The sequence below is a fragment of the Molossus molossus genome, unplaced genomic scaffold, assembly GCF_014108415.1.
Source record: "Molossus molossus isolate mMolMol1 unplaced genomic scaffold, mMolMol1.p scaffold_m16_p_13, whole genome shotgun sequence".
NCBI lineage: Eukaryota > Metazoa > Chordata > Mammalia > Chiroptera > Molossidae > Molossus > Molossus molossus.
In genome coordinates, this window is record NW_023425348.1 from 36,575,653 (window position 1) to 36,598,788 (window position 23,136).

Consider the following 23,136-nt stretch of genomic DNA (forward strand, 5'->3'; position numbering starts at 1 on the left):
ACTGATCCCGTCCTCAGCTTCCTCTACTCTGCTGTTTAGACCTTCCAATGTGTTTTCATTTCTGATATGTCGTTTTTAATTTCCAACTGGTTGATTTCCAACATTTTTATGTCTTTACTCATGGTGCTCATGTCCTTACACATGCTGTTGAGCTTCCTCAAGATCATGGCTCTGAATTCTAGTTCTGTTAACTTGCTTAACTGCACCTCATTTATCTCATCTTCGGTCGAGGTCTTTTGTTCTTTCATTTGGCTTTTGTTTCTGTTTTTCACCATTTTGGCTATCACAGTGTGCTTTGGAGCCTGCCAAACTTTCCCTGTGGGTGTTGGTGTTCTGCTGTTTGTGGCTTCCTCTCCTGGGTTTGGATGAGGCAGGGAGGACCCACTTTAAACACCACTGTCAAGTCTTATCTTTCCTCTAGCTTTTTTTTTTTGCCTGGAGGCTATTAGTAGAGGTCACCTGAAGAACCTTGGTTTCTGAGTTGCCTGAAAACCTTTCTCCGGTGCTCAGTGTAAGAGGATTTCCCGAGTGAGGGGCAGATGCTGGTTGTAATGGGCCTCAATTAGCATTTCAATGGCCACCAGGTGGGGCGAATCTCCAAGGGAGGTGCCACCACCTCTTCCCAGGGCCCTGGGAAGGAGTAAGAAGACCACAGTCCTGCGTGGCTGTACTCAGCAAAAGCTCTGAGCACCCTCCAAATCCTGAGTGTCCCAACACAGTTCCAGTCCAGTCTGCCTTCCCTCTGCCAGAGCCCAAGGTGAGTGGCTGCTGCCAATTTTGCCTCTGTCCAGACTCTGCATCATGGAGCCACCTGGGACTTTTAACCTGAAGACGCTGCTCCCAGCTAAGGGCAGCCAAGTCTGTGGCACCAGCCGAGGGCATAGCACTCAGCCGAGTCCGCGGGACTCAGCCGCGGTCGCCGACGCAGCCAAGGCGGCAGCAGCTTCCAGCTGAGTCCCCTGGTCCCAACCGAGTCCGCTGGTCCCAGCCCAGGCCGCTGTGGACCGTGGGCTCCTGGCCCCCTCTCACGTCCTCGCAAGCCTACCAGGATTGAGTCAGTGTCCCTGGTTATATGGTCCTCTAGGCTGCCTTCTGGTTGCCCCTTCCTAACGATTTGTCTTTATTTTTGTTGTAAATCCAGTTTGGTCCTGGGAGATAGTCTGTGTAGCTCCATTCACTCTGCCGCCATTTTTTTTCCTCTGTTTAGTACTTCTTACTTTCCAGTCTAACAAAGGGTTTCAGACTCACCTTATACTTTCACTGTTCATGAAATCAGTCATTTCTCAAAAAAAAACAAAACACTAGTTTCTTTTTGTGGGAAATGGTATTTAGAAGACAAAATCTGAGCACCCAGTGTGCTTTTTGTTACTGGTGTATCATTACATCTAGGCTCCTTTAATGGACAGAAAGAAAATAAACTTTTTTAGAAAATCCTAAGTTTTTATCAGATGCATCTAATTACTATTTATCATCATAAGATTATCGCTCTCCTTCCCCTATTCCACATTTATACCTCACCCTTCTTTCACAATGACAACACTGTTTCCCAGCAACATCTGTGTTTTTACTCATTTGCTCATTACTCACACACCAAATGGTTTCAGGATTCAACTAACAATACACTGGGTGAGTTAAATTTAAATTTTATGTACAATTTGGAGGGTAAATAATTAGAATACAATGTTTCTCTATATTTTCTGAAGCAAACCCAAAATGTCAGATCATTTCAACTTTTAATATTTCAACATGACATGACCACAATACCATTATCACACATAAAAATGAACAGTTACTGAGTTAAAAAATACCCAGTATTTTTTTCAGGTCTCAAATTGGCTCATAAATGTCATAAATGCTTTTTTACTGCTTGTTTTGTTTTATAATTTGTTTGAACCAGAAATGAAGTCTATTACAATTGGTTGATTCATCTTAAGTCTCTTCCAATCTATACATTTCCCTCCATTTTTTTCTTGTTTTCTTTAATTTTTGTATTTAAGAAATCAGGTTTTTTATTGGGGAATTTGCTCCAGAATTTCCTTTTAGATTAATTTATTGTGTTTCTCTGTCCTCTTTATTTATCTGTAAACTAGTAATTGCATCTAGAGGTTTGATTAGATTCAGATTTATTGGGCGAGGTAGATTTGTTCTGTTTTCTTTTTGTTTGCATGTAGAGGTTTACAGAACTACTTTACAGTAATATTTTGTTCTCCCATAAGGAAGCACATATCATCTGATTGTCCTCATGTGTGTGTGATGTTACCAGCTATGGATGCTCAATGCTTAGATCCATTAATTCTTAAGATTGAAAAAGAAACCTTTTTTGAATTGGACAATATTACGGACACTACATATATGTATACACACATTTATAGAGACACATTTCTAGGAACAGATTTATCTCAAGCCAATTCTTGTCTTGCCCTTAACCTATTTGTCTCGTTATTACTTGTTCTTGAACCTCTCTTGCTTTACAATGTGGTATCCCAAATTTGTAGTAACAATATGTCAAGAACACAATTATTTCAGAGGAGGGAAGATAAGAATGAATTAAGAGGAAAGAAGCATTTATAAAAAAATAAGGAGGCCACACAAAAAAGGTGTGTCTGAGCTCAATATAAATTTAAATGTAAATTCTGCCCAGAGGACATTCATGTCATAAGGTGACATTTTAGAACCATGAAACATTAGAGGCTTGAAAAATTAGAACAGGAAGACGGAAAGAAAACTAAAATATATTCAAGCTTATAAAGCTTTCTGGATGGGAAGGATAAAAATATGTCAAGATTCACTCACATGTCTTAAGAACATGGGATTCAAGTGGGGAAAGTAGCAATTTGAGTTTTTTGCTTTGTTTCCTTTTGTTCTTTGTGAGTGTGTATTTTATTTTAAGCCAGTTCACAAATGCCATTACATCGTGGGGTCAGGCTGGGCAATTTTGTGCCATTTGACCTAACAATTTAGAAAATTCTTCTGAGTGACAGTGATAATATGCTGACTCCTGGTGTGGGTGTTCTAATGTCTGTCACAACATGAAAGGTATTCATTTAACAGAGACACAACAGAATCAGATAAAACAAGGCATGTATATCTGATTGACTGCAAGGGTTGGGAAGGGTGGTTTCCTTTCATTCAATTAAAGATAAGAAATATTTACGCAAATAAAAATATTTACATCAAATAAAATTGAAAACATGCTGTGATTGTTTCCTCTCATCCCATGGTGTGAGTTTGGGAGAGGGGTTCCATTTGTTTTGTTTTTTTAATGGGCTTATTGAGATATAATTTACACAGTATACAATGCACCCACTTAAAGTGTACAGTTCATTGTTTTTAGTATATTCATAGGGTTCTGCACCCATCCCCACAATCTAATTGGAGTACACATTTATCTCCCCTAAAACTAACACCATACTCATTAGTTATCACTTCCCACTTCCTGAATCTCCTCCCTTCAATCCTGTTCATAACCTGTTTCATTGAAATACTTTTTATTTTATTTTTTTTTACATTATTATAAGAATAAGCACAATAGAATAGAGCCCTCAAAAACATAAATGGGTATCTAAAAAGGGTAACCCACAAAAATATTATGGAAGCCAATAGCATCTGATGGCTAAAAAATAATAATTGCCAAGCAGTGAAACTATGGGAATGATGACCGATTATGGTATAACTCAAGAGAGTCAAATGCTAATAGTTTTAAATATAAACTTGAAATAGGCTTTGGTTACAGAAAGTTATCTTGCTCATAAGAACAAGAAATACTGGCAAATTCAGATCCTACTCACCAAGTATGTGTCTCTGGACAAATTACAGAAGATCTGTAGACTTCAGTTTCCTCATCTATAATATGGGAATAATGATGGTTCCAACCTCGTAAAGTTACTGTGGAGGTTAGCATATGAAGAGCTTTTAGAACCAACCCTAACACATAATAATTGCTCAATAAACATTAGTTGTTGCTGTTTTTAGGACTTTTGTTCATTTGAACTCAATAATTCAGGTCACATTCCAAAATGGAATTTTTAGATAAGCGAATTTGCCACTTGTCACGTGATTGGCATTTTAAAAATCTCTATTCAGAGAAGTTTCCTGCCAGGAAAGTAATGGATGGGGATTTAAGATATTGTAATGTAAAGAAAAAAATGACCTTGATCAGTGTGATTGACAGCTATAAACCAGCCTTCAGTCATTTTAGAGTCATGTGTTCTATAAATAGTAAAAGTGCTAATTTATTGTTCTCACCTAATGGTGGTGTAACAGATTTTCCTTTTCTAAATTACTAAAAGAAAAATAAACAGCAACAAAAAAAAAAATTTATATAGTAGTATTAAACATGTCTAATAAAAAATAAAGAATAGTGTTAAAACATTGTCAACCACATATACCCTCTTATAGTTGAAATGTTGAACTAAGACCCTAAATGCGTGACTTTTATATCTGTGAGTGTGCATTAAAGTGATTTGATCTTGTGTCCATTAATGTAAACACCAATGGTTCCATTACCTTTTCTTTAACTTCAGTACAAAATGGCTTTGGGTAATAAGACTGATATGTTAGATGATTTTATTTTTGAGGAATTGTTATGTATTTTCTGTTCTTTTACAAGTGTGGTGCTAAATATTACGTCCCAATCAGATGACTCATGATACACAGCATTTTCATACTTGGGAAATGTTAACACATTACAGCCCCTGCTTTGAAAAGATAAAAGAATGTATCACAGGCAACACATTTTCATTTTCCTTTGACCCCGTGAGACAATTTAAATGATGTAGTTTGCACGTGGCCCCGTTTTGTTTCTCAAAGGCTTCCTACATGTCCATCTGTGTCTACATTTTAACCCCAGGCTTTACTCATCTTGGCATTGTTTTGTATTTGCATGAAAATTTGTAAATTTTTTTTTTTGCATGACAAGTCATCTGTAATGTGGAAGTTAAATGTCTAACATAATCTTGCAATGTCACGTGTCATTAATTCTTACATGATTTCTTTTTCTTTTATTTTCAGTTACTGAAGTTTATATATGCTTAAAATGTAAAAGTGGCATGAAACTGGAGTGATGCAAGAATATTTAATGTTCCTTTAAGAACTTACCATTTTTTAACTGGAAAAATTGGGGGGGAAGTCCTTGTCTTTGGACACCAATTCTCAATTACAAATTATAATAAAATCATAATGAGCATAAGCGCTGTCGGCAGAGTAATAAATTCTGAAGTGATATTTCTTCCACCCCACCCCTCAAGAATGTGTTTCTAGTTCTTGAATACTGAGTATAAAATATGTCCCTTAATTTCAGAAATTATTAAATATTTGACTTAATGTTTTTCTTTAAGCCTTCCTAATGATACATAAAATTAAGTTCCCCTGACTTTGATGAAAATTTCTAGTAACTGAAAAAATAATAAATCACTAAGTGAGAGCACCAACATTTTAGTACTTTAATGTGTCCTAAATGAACATGATGACCAAAATGGATGTTGATATAGGAGCATATGAATATACAAGGAAAATAAGATGTTTACACCATTTTCTCAAGCTTCAAATCGTAGGGTCCCATAACTGATTCAGACCAATGGGCCCAAATACATACATACAAGCAAATTCTTTTCTTCCAAGTAGTCACCTTGCTGGCTTTCCATTTATTTCTACCAGCTGCCATTGATATAACTCTTTTCAAATACTCCTCGTCAAATTACTCTCAGTCTATTACATTCACTGCAATACCTATATGGTAGTATGTCTTGTTCCTTGGAGAGTGACCCTCAGAGCCAAATCAGTCAAATAAGAATGACAATCAAGCTGGCAAAACATATTTTTTAAAAGATAAGTGAACATGAAATTAGTAAGACTTGAGTGATTTATAGCTTGTAAAATGACTGAACACATTTCCCAAAGAAGAACCCCAGAAAGCATTTACATAACAGCAACCATGGGAATAAATGAAAATTTTTAAGGAGTCTTCTAGGCAAGCATCTGATATTCACTTGAATGAATAAGTTCTAATATATGTATTATATCATGTATATATGTATTATTTTAAATCTAGCCTCATTTAAGCTAATGAAGTGGTTTACATGTTTAAGGACAGTCCTTCTTCCATGATTTTTTATCATATCAGGATACAGATAAGTAGCCATTATATCTCCCTTGCTTAAGTGAATATCCAGTTAATGCCTCTTTAGCAACAGTTTTAACAGATTTTGGTTAATTGTGTCACCAGCTAACTGTGGTATTGGCAAGGGACTCAACCTCTCTGTGCCTCTGCCGCCTGTCTACACATGAAGGCTTGAGGCTTAGTTATCTCTAAAATCACTTATAAATAAAAGTTATGCTATAATTATTTATCTATGTGTGAAACAGCTGTAAATATCATATATAATAAATCTATACTTTTCTGGGTGGTTTTAATTAAATCTAAGTTGAAGTAACTCAAATTAAAGTTATTTAAAAAGACATCTGAACACTGATGTGTCCAATGTCCTAGTAAAATATTTTCTACCTAATGATAATAATGATGATAAAGATAACATTTGTATAGCACTTTACATTTCTACCACCTTACATGAGTCTCACAACTTAACAGCTTCTATCATCATTATGTAAATGAAGAAGATGCTGAGGTTCAGAGAGATTCAGTTACGGGTCTAAGGTGATGGACTAGCAAGTCATTGAGCCAGACAGAGACTCTAGATCTTCTGTTTTCAATTTAATACTTTTTCTCCATCATCATTTTTCTACAACGAAGTATTAAATTAGAATACAATTTTTCCAAGGTGTCATCATTCAGAATTTACACTCCTTGAAAATAAAATCTGCCTTTAGGGACCCTCTGGCACCTCCTTAGACTACCCACTTGCGTCACGACAGCTCTCTCTGCTTTTACAAGCTAGTTGTTTTGTCAGCATGAGTGTGACAACAATTAGACGTCCCCTGTTTTTGCCCCATGCCTTTTCTCCTTCACAGTCATTCAATGACAAGCGTAAAAAGAGCTTCATCTTTTCACGAAAATTCCCATTCTACAAGAACAAGGAGCAGAGTGAGCAGGAAACCAGTGATCCTGAACGTAAGTAGCTTCTCAAAGAGAATGTCACGTGCAACACAAGAGAAAAAAATCCTTCACCGGCAACACGCATGATGTAGGCTCCCAATGCCACACGCCTAGGCAAACAAACACGGCAGGCAGGCAGGTCAGGGCCTACTACTGTGACCAGTGTTTGGCTGCAGTCTGGATCCTTCCCTTGGAGTGGCTCTTCTTTGCAGAATGCATTGGAGAGGAACTTGAAGAAGTTGGGACTTCGCTTCCAAAGAGCATTTATCTGTGACCAAGGACCGAGTCTGGTTTGCCTTTTCTATCATGCAACTCTCTAGGGCTTGAGATGAAGTCTATTCTGGACAGAAATACTGGATTCCATTGCCACATGTGTTTTTTTTGGAATGCTAGCTAATTGGAAGTGATTGAATTTCTTATATTGATAAATAGTATTTGTTCACTCTTTCACGTCCAACAAACGTTAAACTCTTACCGAGCAGTGAGCGAGTATTGGTGGATACTAAATCTAAGAATTGGTCATGAACCTTGGAATGGATCACTGCTCTCAGTGGTACATTTCTGTGGCAACCTGGACAACGGGCAAAAGTGGCATCTGCCAAATCTTGCTCTTTTGTGACAGTCTTCTGCTTAAACCTTTTGAGATACTTGACAAATTTTTGAGTCTCAGTCCAGGGAGTTTGGGGCGAAAGCTGTTTCAAAGTAGGAGAGATTGGGATCCAGATTGCTCAGGCAACACGGTCTGTCATGGTAGTATCCATTTCAACTCCACTGACTTCTTCCTTCCTCTTCCGTGGCTGTTCTTCCTCTCTCATTGCTCTCTCTGGGGACTTCCATGCAGGACATCCCCGGATTAGGTGACGACGGTTATGGAACAAAGACTCTGAGTAAGTTCCCAGGAATGGTCACTGTAACTTTTCTTTTCTTTTCCCTTCCTTTTGAGTTTGGCTTTTGTTCCTTTTCTTGAGGGCCTTCTCCTCCTAGCATGCACAAGATACGAGTTTTATTTGTTACCTAGCTGTGAATGCTCCTACAAAGTAATTTCCAACCGTTTTGTTCTGCATGTCAGCATTTAAAAGCCAAGTGTGTCAGGCACTGTAACTTCTGTTGCAATTCACACCTTCCCTTTCTGACAGTGTGATATGATCAACATGGTCCTGATGCCACCGTGGCATCACTTGCTCTGCAGCCTAATTCCTCCCAGAGAGCAAGGAGCCATGTGGAATGAAAGGGCAAGCTCAATGTCCTAGAACAGGAAAGCAGAAATGTACTTTCTGTCCTTCTGCCTTCTCGCCCAGACCTTGCCAAATTTCATAATCGGGTTGTACTTTGCTATTAGTAAAGGAGCTATTTTATAGTCAAAAGGAACATGCATTCTCAAAATGTAACTATTAAGCTCTTTGATCTTTCATGACTAATTCTTTGTTATTAACTTTGATTGATTTTTTCTGACTTTCAGTGCTCCTGCTTGAAATGTTAGTATGATCGAGTTTTAGATATGTGTTAATATGTTGTTCTATTAGTGATGTATTAGCTACTTTACATAACAGGTCTTCATTGTATAGTGGAAAATTAAATATAGTAAATCTTTAAATCTTCTAGTCATTAATGCCTTTGGTCTGTGTCTCATTACACTCAGCGATAAAAAAATAACCTTGTATATTAATATACTGTGCTATGATTTTTCTTTCTTTAGTACTAACTCCATTTGGCACCAGTGAAATAAGAACAGAGTTTTGTGTCTTTTGCAACTGTATCACATGTTCAATTTTTGTTTGTTTTGTTTTGTTTTAATTTAACAGCTATGGGCAATATTTTTAGAAGCTGTTCATTTCATTTGTATAAAACAAAATAACATTGAGCTGAACTTTGTTTTCAAGAGCTGTTTATATAACACTGCATAATGATACCCTTCATCCTTCAAATTGTTACTTTGGACTTTTTTTTTTTTTTTAGCTACATATATATAGAAAACAAAATCTGATCAAGAGTAAACTACTGATCTCCTTAAAGATGAAAACTTTATCTTTGAGTCTCTATATGGAACAAGTCATGACATTGTTCTTGAATTAGTGGCTGAAGTTCAAATATTGATTTTAACATTATCTGGATACCACCAGAGAGAGTTTCTAAATTTTCAGGTGAGAAGGAAGACGGAAGCATTTTAATATATTGCTAATAAATGAACAACACTAAAAATGTAGGTGCTATCCGAGTGTCAAAAATGTGAGTGATGCCCTTTTAAATCTGGAATGTGCTAATGTTTTCTTATTCTAAAAAATTGAATAGATTTCACTAGGTGACATCATTTGCCAGTAACAATGCTGTTGTTAGCCATAATTTGGACGTTAGCTGGAACACATTTTTAATTTCCTTTTACCTACAAAGATTCTGTTATACAGTGTCTTAATGCTGAGGGTGATTGTTAGTCAAATAAACATTGCATGGTCCTAAATTTCTCCATAGATAGTGTAGCTTCATTCAAAATTATTTTTAGAAGTAAAAATCAAAAGCAAACAAACAAAAAACACTGACATTCCCAACTCAGAGTACTTAAGATAATCATGTGCATTAAGATGAACCATTGATGGGTGTATGCTGTGACTTTTTTTCAGCAACAGAAACAAATTTGCACTGATTTATCCACACTTTCCCTGGTGGCCTGGTGCATGTGTGAAGTGTGTGCCTAAATTAGCAATAGTGCTGGCCGTACACCAATACAAAGAGAAAGGATTCACGTGAATTTAACCCATGCTTTGGTTTTTATTCCTTTCACACTCAAACTAACCCATTCCAGATGTGTTAAGTAATTCGGATCATTTCCCAGTGTTTATACATGTGTCAAATCATTATATTGTACACTTTAAAGGTGTTACAGTTTTATTTGTCAGTTATACCTCAGTTAAAGCTAAATAAAGAAAACAAATCCATTCAATTGGCAAGAATCTATACCATCAAATACATTTTAAAGCACAGTTTTACCATTAGAGAATAATGTTATATATTATTTTTCTTTTTCTAAAAATGTGCAGTAGCTGTCACTTTTTAAAAAGCTAATGATATTGCTAATAAGCTTTAGACATCAAACAGTCACATATTGTTCATTTAATTAACCTAATATAGAAAGCAGTCAATAAACTGATAAATTTATCTTCTATAATTTAAAATATAGTATAGATGAAAGGATATGATTTTGCAAATAAAAGCTCTAATTCTGTCACATACATCCCTGTTATGTGAGCTAAACTGTGTTTTATTTTTTAAAATATGAAATACCACTGTACAAGTGAGTCATTCAACATGAATTAAAAACATACTTCATTCCAGGACCTGCTTGGTATTAGCTCATTTATCTCCTGCCTGTTTCATTCTTCCAGAACCTAATACCATCCGAAGAAGAATCTTAGCATAAAAACAAGGAAATATTGAACTAATTCATAAAACATTTTCAGTGACTCATTTCTCCTTCCAAGATTTTCTGTTCAGTCACTGAAGCAGGAACGAGCTCCAGCAATCCCTTTCGTTCCTGAGATTGAGTTTAGGAAGTATTTAAACAAAATAAAATCCAAAGGATTCCAGGGATCAACTGGCAATTTGAAATGCAGTATTCCTGCAAAATACCTAAAGGCAAAAATAGAGACACAAAAAGCCTGCAAGAAACTGCCAGTGTAGAAGCCCCTTAGTTTAAGAGTCAAGAAACATCCAGCTGATGTTACACATTGACTTGAGTAACACTAATCTGGAAAATCAGACCCCTAGGAACAAGTCAAAGTATTTGTAAAAAGAAAAGTGCTTAAATTGACATCATACTTTTTTTCTATAATTAAATATACTTTCCTAAAAAGAAGATACAGCCCTGGCCGGTTTTCTCAGTGGTTAGAGCACCAGCCCATGGACCAGTGAGTCGCAGGTTCAATTCCAGTCAAGGGCATGTGCCTGGGTTGCGGTTCGTCCCCGGCCCTGGTTGGGTTGTGCAGGAGGCAACCAATCGATGTGGCTCTATCACATCAATGTTTCTCTCTGTCTCTCTCTCTCTCCCTCCTTCCTTCCCACTCTGTCTTATGATAAGTAGAAAAATATCCTCAGGTGAGGAATAAAAAATAATAATAAATAAAAAGAAGACACAGCAATCAAGTAGTAGTTTCCTATAAAATGGAGATAAAGTTTTCATCTTTTTTATCTTATCTGTGTTTTCTTAATGCGTTCTCCTCCGCAGCCTTTTACTTGCCTTTTGCTCACACTTCTAGAAGCCTTGCATGAGTGTATGCCTTTAAGTCCTGGCTGCCCGCCAATGCTTGGTATCTCTTTAATTTGCTGTGCTGTTCTTGCAGAACATGTTTCTTCTAATGCCAGCGATAGCGAAAGTAGCTACCGTAAGTTACTGCTTTGGTTTGTGGTTCTTTTCCTTTGCAGTTGCCCCCAGTGCCTGTGGTGGTCATTTCAGATTTTTGCTGTTGTTGCTTTCATCTTCATCCAAAGCAAATGGCTTGAAATGAAATCATCATTTGATATGGAAAGATACAAAAGACACTAGGGCCACCGGTGGACTCGTGATTTATGCAAGCAGTTCCAGGCTCAGCTGACTGGCCTGTGAGGCAATTCTCCCAGAGAAGGTGGGGGGAAGTTCAACCGGGTGGATTTTGATATTCTGCACCCCCCTCACCCCCCAATAATTTAAACTCCATGTAGGAGAGTTGAAAAGCCACGGTTTTATTTTCCTTTTGATTTTGCCTTTTCGTTTCTGTTCCTGGCTTCCCTTTACAAGAGAAATCTTTATAAATGATGGTGTTCCTTTTAAATCAAGCATGAACCTTTTATATCTCTTCTCGCCTTGATTAATATTTTAAGATAGATACTATGATATATCTAACTTTAATTTTTGATGGTTGGGAAGTGATAAAAAAGTTTCATCCTTTAATGCTGAAGGAACTCACATTTTTCTTTAAGTGAACAAATCTTGTATCAGAAAGCTTCGCTGAAAAGGTAGGTAACTACTTAAAAACTACTTCTGGTCTTTGTTTAGTCACTTCAAGCCATTTGCTTAGTGTATAAAAATGTTCACCAAACACCAAGCACGTCCTTTTGATCTGTTCTTGTGACTTCTTGCCTCCTAATTACAGTATTTCGTGACTAATATAGTCACATATTCTTAACTGGGACTTTTTTGATTTCTACAATATTTATGTGTACTTCATACTGAAATGGGTTACTCAAAAGGCAGTTGGCAATACATATGACCCACAGCTACCAAGATGGAAATCAACTGGGCATTTTTCCCTTGAATATTGTATTAATTGAAAGCTAGAATAGGTTTTGTTCAGCTGGTTCTGGGTTCATTGTTGTTTTTCATTACAGCATGGTACTTGGCCAAACCATGCCTTTTTTGAAGTAGACTGCCACATAGTGGTCTTGGAATATGCCAAATTTAATCTGGATTTTTGAGAAAGGCTTTGGAGAACCAGATTGGTGGCAAATAGAAAACAAGCACAAAAGAGGAAAGGTGGCCGAGGGCATCAGGGTCAGAAGAGGAACATGAAACACACCGCGGAATAAAATTCAAAGTGTTGTGATGAGATACCCTTGATCCGACAAATTTCAGAACCACCTGATTTTCTTCCTTCACAGAATGACAAATCCTCTGAGTGAAGGACTCAAAGGCTCCTTGTCCTCAGTGTGGTCCTTAACATTTTTACATTCTTCCTATTTTTATAATTTTATAATTTTCCAAACTTGGAGACACATTTGCCTCCCCCATCTCCTCATTTGATTTTAAAACAAAGAATCCAGGCCAAGAAGAAGTGACCAAAGATTTTCGTCCTGACACCCGAAGTACCCTCAATTTAGTATAAGGAAATATGTAACTTGTTAGGTTTCAAGGTCCTCCTTACCTTGCTGCTGGGTTTTCAATATTTAAGTGCTGTGTGTCCATCCTATAGACACAGGTATAGAAGGAGAAGCATCACACCTTGTTTTTTCAATCCGTTTTATGGAAATTATATACAAGAACTGCCTTTTCCTCTGGAAATCTTTTTTAGAGTATTTTAGAGGACCCTCTGTTCTCTTTCAGAGGTGGGATGTTCTTCCGAGAATCATTAAGTTGTAACAATTGGGCCAAGGCTTTTAGCTGCTTGGCAAGTTTTGGTGGTAATTCTCCAAGATGACATCACATAATCCCTTCCACTCTCAAATAGTAGGTGCACATAAATGTTAATTGAGTGAATAAAGGGAACCCCTGAAAGCAGCTTGAATTATCTACAAGAAGAGAGAAGACTTGGAAGTGGACTCTATGCTATTACTAGAGCAAATATGGAGTCTAGTAATCTATATTGATTTGGGTCTCATCTGCAGTTACAGAAGGTCAGCCTCTCAGACTGCTTTCTTTACAAATGAATGTAAGAGCTTTTGTCATAACTTAGAGGAGTAAATGATATTTCTCCAGGATGGAAACATGAGGAATATTCATTATTTATTCAGCATCTATTGTATGTCATGCTCTCTTCATAGGCACCATGAAACCCAGTCTGAATCTCAACCAACCCTGGAGCTCAGCACACATATAGTGAGAGAGCAAGAACAATAAATAAAAAATACACAGTGTGTCGGTTTCTAGGGTTAAAGTCTAGCCCAAGATAGTGGGCTCTTCCAAGGTGATTTCAAAGAAGAAGTGGCATTGGGCTGATCGTTGGAAAGATGAGGAGGAACTTGCCCGCTAGAGAAGTTGAGAAAGAGACCTTCCAGGCAGGGCAGTGGCAGAACAAAAGGCACACAGGCTAGGGTCAGAGATGAGTTCCAGAAAGTGCCATTTTGAAATCAAAATAGGCTGCACTTTCTATTGAATTCCTGGTTTGGGCTGTAATTATGACTACCTTATGTTTTTTAAATAGCAGAGTAAACAACTACTAAAAGACCCTTTTTCCACTGATGTCCAGGTGTTATTGTTTACCCTTAGAATCATTGTATGTCCATTCTGGGGACAAAAAGCCTTTAAATCGGTGGTTAGAAATAAAAATAGGCTACTGTGTATTTCCCAACTCCAGAGAGCACCATTCACACTGCATCCTGGAGTTACGTATTGTAACAACCTTACTTGAAAGCCTCATACATTTCCTGAGACAGACAGTCATGCACACACACATACACACACACACACACACACACACTTAAACCTCAAATTCTAATAAATAGCTCAGAGCTTTGCTGCACCATCTCAATCATTATAGAATATTTTTTTAAGTCCAACTATACTAAGTACTAACCAAAATGCAGATAATTACAGTGTACATTGTCTAATTATACAAAATGCCACCTCAAAATTATCTTAATTATGGGCTAATTTCAGATTTCTGTCTCAACAAAGTAGAACAGCGCTGGCTTGTATCTGTGGTTGTTTCATAGTTTAGCTCTCCCCTGCCCTTGTATCAGGATGCAGTAAAGACCATGCAGGTACAATGGAAACTTTGCAAATCTCTGCAACTGAAGACCTGCCTTCCTCAAAGCTCAAGAAAGCTTTCTGTGTCATTATGGATATCGGGGCACTGATGATTATCCTTCTAACCCATTTGTACTCATCAGCTAAGTAGGATTTTCAAAACCAGAATTTTGAAGAAATTATCTGAGTGAAATTGAGGGGCCAGTGAGGAGACCCAAGACTTTTCCACTGGAACCAGACTAAATGATGCCCATACTCTTTTCCTTTGCTTCACTCCTTAACTATTGCATTTATATTTCCTCTAGTTCTTTAGCCTTTATAAAGCAATTTTTCATCACATCTATTTTCTCATTTGATTTCTACAACAAAACTACGAGATACATCTTGTAGTCATACTCCATTTACAGATGAGGAAGCTGAAGCCCCAAGAGGTGACATACCTAACATACGTGGTGGCACTGCAGGTCCAACCGAGATATTTGAATTATGAGTCCCATACATTTCCACTCTTTACTATAACTTGTAATCCAGCCCTCTTCACGTTTTATCTGGAACATTTCAACCATCCCATCTACCTGTCAAATTAATACAAGCAGCAACATTTATATAGCCTTAACTCTGCTGTTAAGGTCCTACATATTTTAACTGATTTAACCTTCTGAACAGTCCATGGAGATTCACTCTGTGGTCTCGAAGAAGTCACCAAGTGTCTTTGAACCTCAGTCCTCTCTTATGTAAAATGAGGAGTTTCGGTTAGAACAGAGATGGCAAGTAGATTTCAATCAAGATTCCAACTCTGACGAATTGGTAATATCTGCCCAAAGAGTTGTTCTGAAAATATTGAGACCAATTTAAGGCCCAACAGTAATGCAGGCGATGACTCTCTGTGATGCCTGTCAAGGACATGGGAAGGGGTAGCGACATCATGTGCTACATACTCACCATCTATGAACCATATGAACTTCAAACCCTTTCTTAACATTAACATTCTGTGGCTCTAAGAACCTAAGTTATTCTTTTTTTTTTTTCCCCACTTATCTTCAGATAGAATGGGAGGGAGAGAGGGTGGAAGAGAGAGAGAGAAACATCCATGTGAGAGCAAAACATCGACTCGTTGCCACCCGCAGAGCCCCAACCGGGGCTGGAGACAAACCGCAACTGAGGTACGTGCCCTTAGCAGGAACCGAACCTGGGTCTCTCTGGTCCGCGGGCCGACGCTCCAACCACTGAGCCAAACTGGCCAGGGCGTAAATTATTCTTAATAATCCCTCCTCTCTCTTTTCCAGTTTCCAAAAATTATGAAAAAACATCAACTTGCTTTTCTCTGTCATGAGGGCATATTATGGTCCTACTCTGAGTCCCTCTTATTGTGACTTGCTTTCAGTTCAAACACCAGGTGTTCCCTGGAGATTGTGGCAAAGCCTCTGCTTAGTCTCCCACAGCTTCAGATGCTCACACACAGCATTGCTGCTCGCCCACTCTCAGCCATGCAGTTGCAAAAACAAGACCAAGTAACAGTTGGTACTCTTTTGTAGACTGTTATTTCCAAGTGCCAACACCTCCTGAACAAAAAATAGAAAAACTAGTAAGAATGACTGTTTTATGGAGATAACACAGCAGCATTTAAGAGCTGATGTTTACAGGGGGCCTCTCTCTGCCACCCATCCTTTGCTCATTTGTATAGTCTGCCCCTATGTCCCAGCGCCCCCACATAAAATTTTACATTTCTTGCCTTTTTGAGATAGTGTCATATACTCAACAAGGAGTCAAAAAAGACATGGTTTTAAACCTTGACTCCACTACTTATTACCTGAGAAAACAGGCCCATTATGATATCTGAGCCTCAGCTTCTTCATCTGTAAAATGGGTTATCATCAGAGCACCTACTACCAAAAAAAATGGCTGTGGAAAATAGAAACCAATGAATGTGAAAGCCTTTTACGACCTGGAAAGTGCCATACACACATGGATTAGTTTTCCTCCGTTGTTGTGACTTTCTCCCCCTACCCCTCTTAGTCTTATTTCCATTGCCCATAGGGTTTTTCATTCTTGAACATGAAAGTGAAAATTGGTTTAAGGTGCTGAATTCACAGCTGTTGTGTGATACCAACCACCACAGCTTGCTTCGCTGGAGGCTGCCTTACATTGCACCTGACTGTCGCAGGATCATTAGAATTGGGATGGGCCTTGACATAAGGATGTTGCCACTGCTGTCGGCCAGTCTTACTGCTCTGAATGAGAGGCAGTGCCTTGTATACCTGAGAAAGTAAACCAAAAAGCAATGGATAAACAAAGAACTACAGAACTGTCTAACAAAGTTCATCAAAGCTATGTTGCTTTGACCTAGTTTTCCAAATCAGAAATTATACATACACACCAAGTATCTTACTTAAGGTTTGCCTTTAGAATGTTCCATCAGAATGATTTTCAAAGCCACTGGAAAGAGATTCCTGTGGGAGCAGAGGGTGCTACCTTCATTTAGAGGAGACCACACCTCCCAAGGTGAAAGCACACAGACCCAAAGTAGAATCTACCTTTGGCCTCTTTGCTCATCCTATTTTCTACCACTGAAATCAAAATGCAAATTCATCAACACCTTCTTTATGTTAAGTGCTGGGGACACAGTAATAAATGAAACCCAGTCCTTGCCTTTATGGAGTTCCCAGTCTAGTGGAGAGACACAAGTATCACCTCATGTTTAAAACCTTTGTCATCCCATGGTTAGTCTTCTCCTTTCACGTTTTAATCGTTCCACCCAGATTTCCCTGTAAAATTATAGTCTAACATTGGCTCGAAGCCTGCCATGCTTCTATTCCTAAACCTATGCTTTCTCTCCAACCATTTTACACCTATCTTTTGAATTCCTATGACCTCTATATCCCAGGCTTTAGATAACTGGAGCTTAGCAATCAATCACTTTATTAGTATTATTTTCTTTTTGCCTCACCTCTGTAAATTCAGTGGTTCTATTTATTAAAATAAATCATTTTTGCTGAATTAAAAAAATTTGAATCTGATATTTCACATACCAAACCTCTGCCCAGATGTGGGAATGTCCCCTGAAGATTTCTGGGGAAGCACTGAGCAGATGCCACTCAGAAGAAACATCAGGCCCACTCTCTGTGCCTGAGGAAAGTAGCTTGGCCTAGCGGTGCCATTCTGAGAGTAGGCCCTGCTTGAGGGTGAGGTAAGGTGTGACTTAGGCTGGGGGCCATTTCTCATGCTTGTAAATATACAGCCCACTACCCAACCCCAGCTACCCTTCCCCAAGGAAGATGTCTGTACTTCACAGCTTTATCCACATACTGCTTCATTTCCCCAAATCTGTTGTCAGTCTGCAACTGTCTGTGCTATTAACTCCTTTTATGACATCAACTCACCTGGTCTGAGCTGTGGCTATTGAAGGAGGAGCATGTGACATTGACAGACTGACAGTTACAGGGGTTATGGGGAGATAAAGCAGTAGATTCATTGCCCTTTGGTTTCAGGAAAAACTACCTTCTCTATAGAACAACAGACAGGGAGTCTTTCCAACAGCCTAAGCTATTTCCCACCGAAGGATAGTCAGTCCAGGCCTAAAACAAATAGAAGAGTAGACCCTTCTAGGTTGGCAGCTGAATCAGCCTAATCTCATGCCCAGGTCATCAATTGGGTAAAATAGACGATTGAAAAAAATAATTGCCAAAAACCAATTTCTTCTCCATGGTTATTTGTTGACTTGAGGCCCACCGTGAAACAGGCTTGTTGCAAATGACATTGGAGGGACTGATACTTTCACTACATTGTCTTTCTTAGTTCTTTCCCCAAAGTTTCAAGGGTAGAGTTAATTCCAATTATCACCAGGGACTTAGGGGACTCCTTAATTTTTTATCTTCTTGAATCGACCCCACATTTTCCTGACGAATTAACATTGGAGTAAAATCCTCAGTGTCCTGTAGTGTATGCTGATGAATTTTTTGTATTATAAGTGAAGCAAGCAGACACTTGCTTTTGAATTATGTGCTTCTTCGGGACATAAAATAGAAGATGAAATAAGAGGTCCAGAAATTCTGATAATGTAGTAGCAAACTATTGGATGGACCCTGTCCTTAAACTAGATGGTTTTGTCTTAGGCAGTGATGCTGGGTGCAGATGCCATGGTGCATCGTTTCTCAGTCTCAGGCCACTGCCCAATGAACTGCAGACAACTGGCCTTCATGCATTACCTAGAGGCATGACCAACAGTTTGATGAGGATGAAAGGATTTGGGGAATGGTTCAAGAAGAGAAAATAAGGAAAATTAACCCTGGACTATATCTGCTTCCTATATTTCAGAGCAGGGCTTGTCGCTGTGGTGTATGACTGGTTGTTAGTCCACTGTAAATTTCCTTTCTTCTCTTCTCAGGAGGGCAAGAAGACTTCATTCTTTCTTATGAGCCTGTCACAAGGCAGGAAAGTAAGTTTCCCGGCTTGCTCTGGTTCCTGATTTCCAGGCCACAAGAGGTGATACTATTATAGGAGGTAGAGTGATAGAATAAGGAAAATAAACACCCTTTAGTACTCAGCTGTCCGCAGACCACATGCTCTCTCATTTGCTCTATCACCAGCTAACACTGCTGACCATGGGCAGTGATAGCTCCTAGGATGGAGCAGCCCCTCCAGATGAGCGGTCCTTAAAGGGAAGGACCACATCCCAGTCACTTACGAGCCCCTACCTGTAGTTTTGGATAAACTCTCCTAGGAGACTGAAGATATCTCAGTGTTGAGAAGGGCTGTCTCGCAGACCTGTCCTAAGATACAGTCATCTGTGAGCTGCTCCAGGAGCCTGTGTTTCCTTTTCCTGGAGGCATTTACACAGAAGCTAATGGCTGATGTATTGCAGGGAAAATGTAAGCATCATGTGAGGAGTTGTAGGAAATAAATGTTAGAGTTCCTTCTAACTTCACAATACAAAGGAACTGGGAAAGCCCCACAGAGTATAAAGAGCATTTTGAGCTGAGAAAGAGAAATTATAAAAACATAAGTTGTCATTACTACTAACAATTACGTCTTAGAGTCATTATCTAAACAATGGCCAGACAGCTGCTTTGCAATCTTTTTTCTCCCACTGAATTGACTAAGTTCAGTCGTCATTTTGACAGTGTGTAGTGACAACCTACGAGTAAGCAAACCCCACCAAATGCTTCCTTAAGTTGACAGACACAGCAGTTGCTTTTTCCTGTTAATAAATTCTAGAAAATAGTCACAGTCAACAAACATCAATTGAATGTTAAACATCAATTTCCCTATGCAGGGCTGTATGGGCAATTTATCCAATGAAGTCATGCCCTCAGCAGTTCTGACTGTGGCAATTTTGCCTTAAGAATCCCCATCGAAGGGCAGTTTTGCAGTCTCTTCCATGTCTTTCTCCTTATCTGCATCTCCCATTCCCTCTCTGCAGTAAACTATACTCGGCCAGTGATTATCCTGGGCCCCATGAAGGATCGGATCAACGACGACTTGATATCCGAATTTCCTGACAAATTTGGCTCCTGTGTGCCTCGTAAGTATCATTTCTCTTTTCTCTGGGGGGGGGGGGGAACTTGGCTCCTTTGGCGGTGGTAAAATGTAATTCTATTCCTCCAACAGTCTATCGGTTACCTATTATCTAAGCATCTTATTTAATTTTCTCTGCCTAACACTTTTCATCTATCCTGCTACGTATTGTTTGAGTATAAGTTCTCCAAACTGTGCTCCTCAAGAAGGCAGGATGAATCCTTTCTTTGTAACTGTGATAGCATTTAAAGGAGTATAGGATTGTTGATAGCCATCAGTATTTTCTCACAGAGTGATTGAAATGCCACTGAAGCATTTTGTCTTATAGAATAAGAGAGATCAGAAAGTCATATGTTAAAATTATCTCAAGATCACGTAGGGTCATGTGTCAACCCAAAAATAAAACTGGCTTTCCCCTGTGTTTTAATAGTCCCAGGTGTTGGGAGGATAAAGACAAGAAGGTGTACAGAACTTTAATGTACCCTCTAGGGCATTACAGACTTTAATCTACTTTCTTGTCGTATGGACAACTATTAGGTCTCCTGGTCCTTCTGAGTGCAGCCCTGTAAAATTCTATCTGCTCACCTACTTCCACCCACCATACTTTCCCTACTCATCCACTTTCATCTCTATTCCCACTATGTCACATTAATGCATGGAAGCCTTCTGTATATGGAGACAAAACCCACCAGAAGATGTTAATTTATTAGATAATTAAGCTCTTAAGTCTGATCCGAATAAACATATCTTTCTCACTCGACATTTTTTAAGCTCTATGTTTTGAAATGTCTCTTCCATTTCAGTAGTGCGTATGTCACCTGGAACACATGGGAATCGCAGGGCTCACATGTGTGCAGTCCGTGTGCAGGGCACCAGGATGATTGGCTCATGAACCTGTTCCCAGCTAGGGCTCTGGGGAGTGATCCTGCCATAGAACCTATCCCGAGAAAGACTCAGTTGATGGAGCCAAACCCCTAGTCCATTCATAGCAACTTCCAGTTTGTTCTCCAATTTCAAAAGAAAAATAACAACACAGTTCTTAAGCACATTTTTGTTTTCTCCTCAACCTTGCACTCTTCCTCTTTTTTCATTAATAGCATTATATAATAATAAATATATGTTCATTGTACAGAACTTAGAAATGTTAAAAATAGAGTTAAATAAGAAAATAAAAAACATACAGAATTCCACACAATACCCAGAGATAACATCACTGTTAATATTTTCTTAGATTTCTATCTATCCATTCTTTCTATATGTGCATTTTTTCCTGTGGTTGGATACATATTAGATATATACAGTATTTTTTTTCACTTAACATTATTGAAAATTTTATATAAATATTTTAAATATTATTATGATATAATTAATCATTCTTCCTTTATGAGTATCTTGATTTTTCTCTACTTTTAACTATTATGAATTGTAATTAAGTTTAAACATATTTATAATTTTTTGTTTGTTTGTTTATCTTTATTGTTAAATGTATTACAGATGTTCCTCATTTTTCCTCCATTGACCCCCTCCTCCCCAATCCCACCCCCCTCGTGCCTTTTCTGTATCCATTGGTTATGCATATAAGTTCTTTGGTTTATTTCTGCCCACCCCCCAACCCCTTTCCCTTTAAGGTTTGTCAGTCTAGCAACAAATTTGTACTTCTTAATCCCTTCACCTTTTTCACCCATTCCCCCAACTCCTCTCCCATCTGGCAACCAACAAAATGTTCTCTGTATCTATGACAATGTTTCTGTTCTGCTTGTTCATTTTGTTTGTAGATTCAATTGTCGATAGATGTATATTCATTGCCATTTTGTTTGTTCATATATTTTATCTTTTTCTTCAAAAAGACCCTTCATCGTTTCGTATAATAACAATTTGGTGGTGGTGAACTCCTTTAGCTTTTCCTTGTCTGGGAAATTCTTTATATGGCCATCGATTCTAAATGACAGCTTTGCAGGATAGAGTAATCTTGGTTGTAGATTCTTGCTTTTTATCACTCTGATAAAAAGCTTTTTATCATTTCTTGCCACTCCCTTCTGGCCTGCAAAGTTTCTTTTGAGATATCAGCTGACAGTCTTATGGGAACTTCTTTATAGGTAACTAACTGCTTTTCGCTTGCTGCTTTTAAGATTCTCTCTTTGTCTTGAACCGTTTGCATTTTGATGATGAAGTGTCTTGGTGGGCTTCTTGGGGTTCATCTTGTTTGGGACTCTCTGTGCTTCCTGGACTTGTATATCTGTTTCCTTCACCAAGTTAGGGAAGTTTTCTGCCATTATTGTTTCAAATAGGTTTTTGGTTTCTTGTTCTCTCTCTTCTCCTTCTGGCACCCTCAAGATGCGAATGTTGGCCCACTTGAAATTGTCCCAGAGGCTCCTTACACTATCCTCACTTTTTTGGATTCTTTTTTCTTTTTTCTTTCTGATTGGGTGTTTTTTGCTTCCTTAGATTCCAAATCGATGGTTTGCTTCTTGGCTTTACCTACTCTACTATTGAATCTGTGTAAATTATTCTTTATTTCAGTTAGTGCCTCCTTCATTTCTGACTGGTCCTTTTTTATGCTCTTGAGGCCCTCACTAAGTTCACTGAGGTTCTCACTAAGTTCATTGAGCATCCTTATAAGCAGTATTTTGAACTCAGTATCTGTTAGGTTGCTTATCTCCATTTCGCTTAGTTCTTTTCCTGGGGTTTTGTTCTATTCTTTCATCTGGAACCTATTTCTTTGTCTCCTCATTTTGGCTGCCTCCCTGTGTTTGTTTCTATGTATTATTTAATGAGAGGTATGGGGCTATCTGAGACCAGATGCTGCTTGTTTGAAAGAATTTAGGAAAACCTGAAGCAGATCCAAGACAGGCCAATCCTATGGTTAAGCAACTGGCACCAGCTTGGGTGGGCCTGAAAGTTGGGTGGGGCAGGACCTCAGGGAATCACGAGGGTGGGGCAAACAGTGTGAGCCAGGTTGCTGGAGTCCTAGATATGGTGGCTGTCTGCCGTCCCAGGGAAGGGCTCACCAAAGAAACAAAGGCCTCTGACAGCACGTTTATCCCAGAGAAAGCTTCCTCTCCAGCCCTCACTCCAGTGCCAAACAGCTCAGTTCTTCCCTGTATGTCTCTAGTGTCCCTCGAACTGCCTCCTCTCCAAGCTG

General features: G+C 38.6%; 1 protein-coding gene across 7 annotated transcripts in view; it reads left to right on the forward strand.

The window, feature by feature from the left end:
• DLG2 (discs large MAGUK scaffold protein 2) overlaps positions 1–23,136 on the forward strand; it is a 1,351,614-nt gene that overhangs the window by 1,315,685 nt on the left and 12,793 nt on the right. For 5 of the 7 annotated variants that reach the window (XM_036258403.1, XM_036258404.1, XM_036258407.1 and 2 more), the window contains 3 exons: positions 6,967–7,066; positions 18,865–18,915; positions 19,900–20,001. In XM_036258403.1, coding sequence (XP_036114296.1) covers positions 6,967–7,066; positions 18,865–18,915; positions 19,900–20,001 — 253 coding nt within the window. Of the gene's footprint in view, positions 1–6,966; positions 7,067–7,892; positions 7,939–11,382; positions 11,425–18,864; positions 18,916–19,899; positions 20,002–23,136 lie in introns of all 7 variants that reach the window. The other 2 variants (XM_036258408.1, XM_036258409.1) reach the window with 2 other exon arrangements.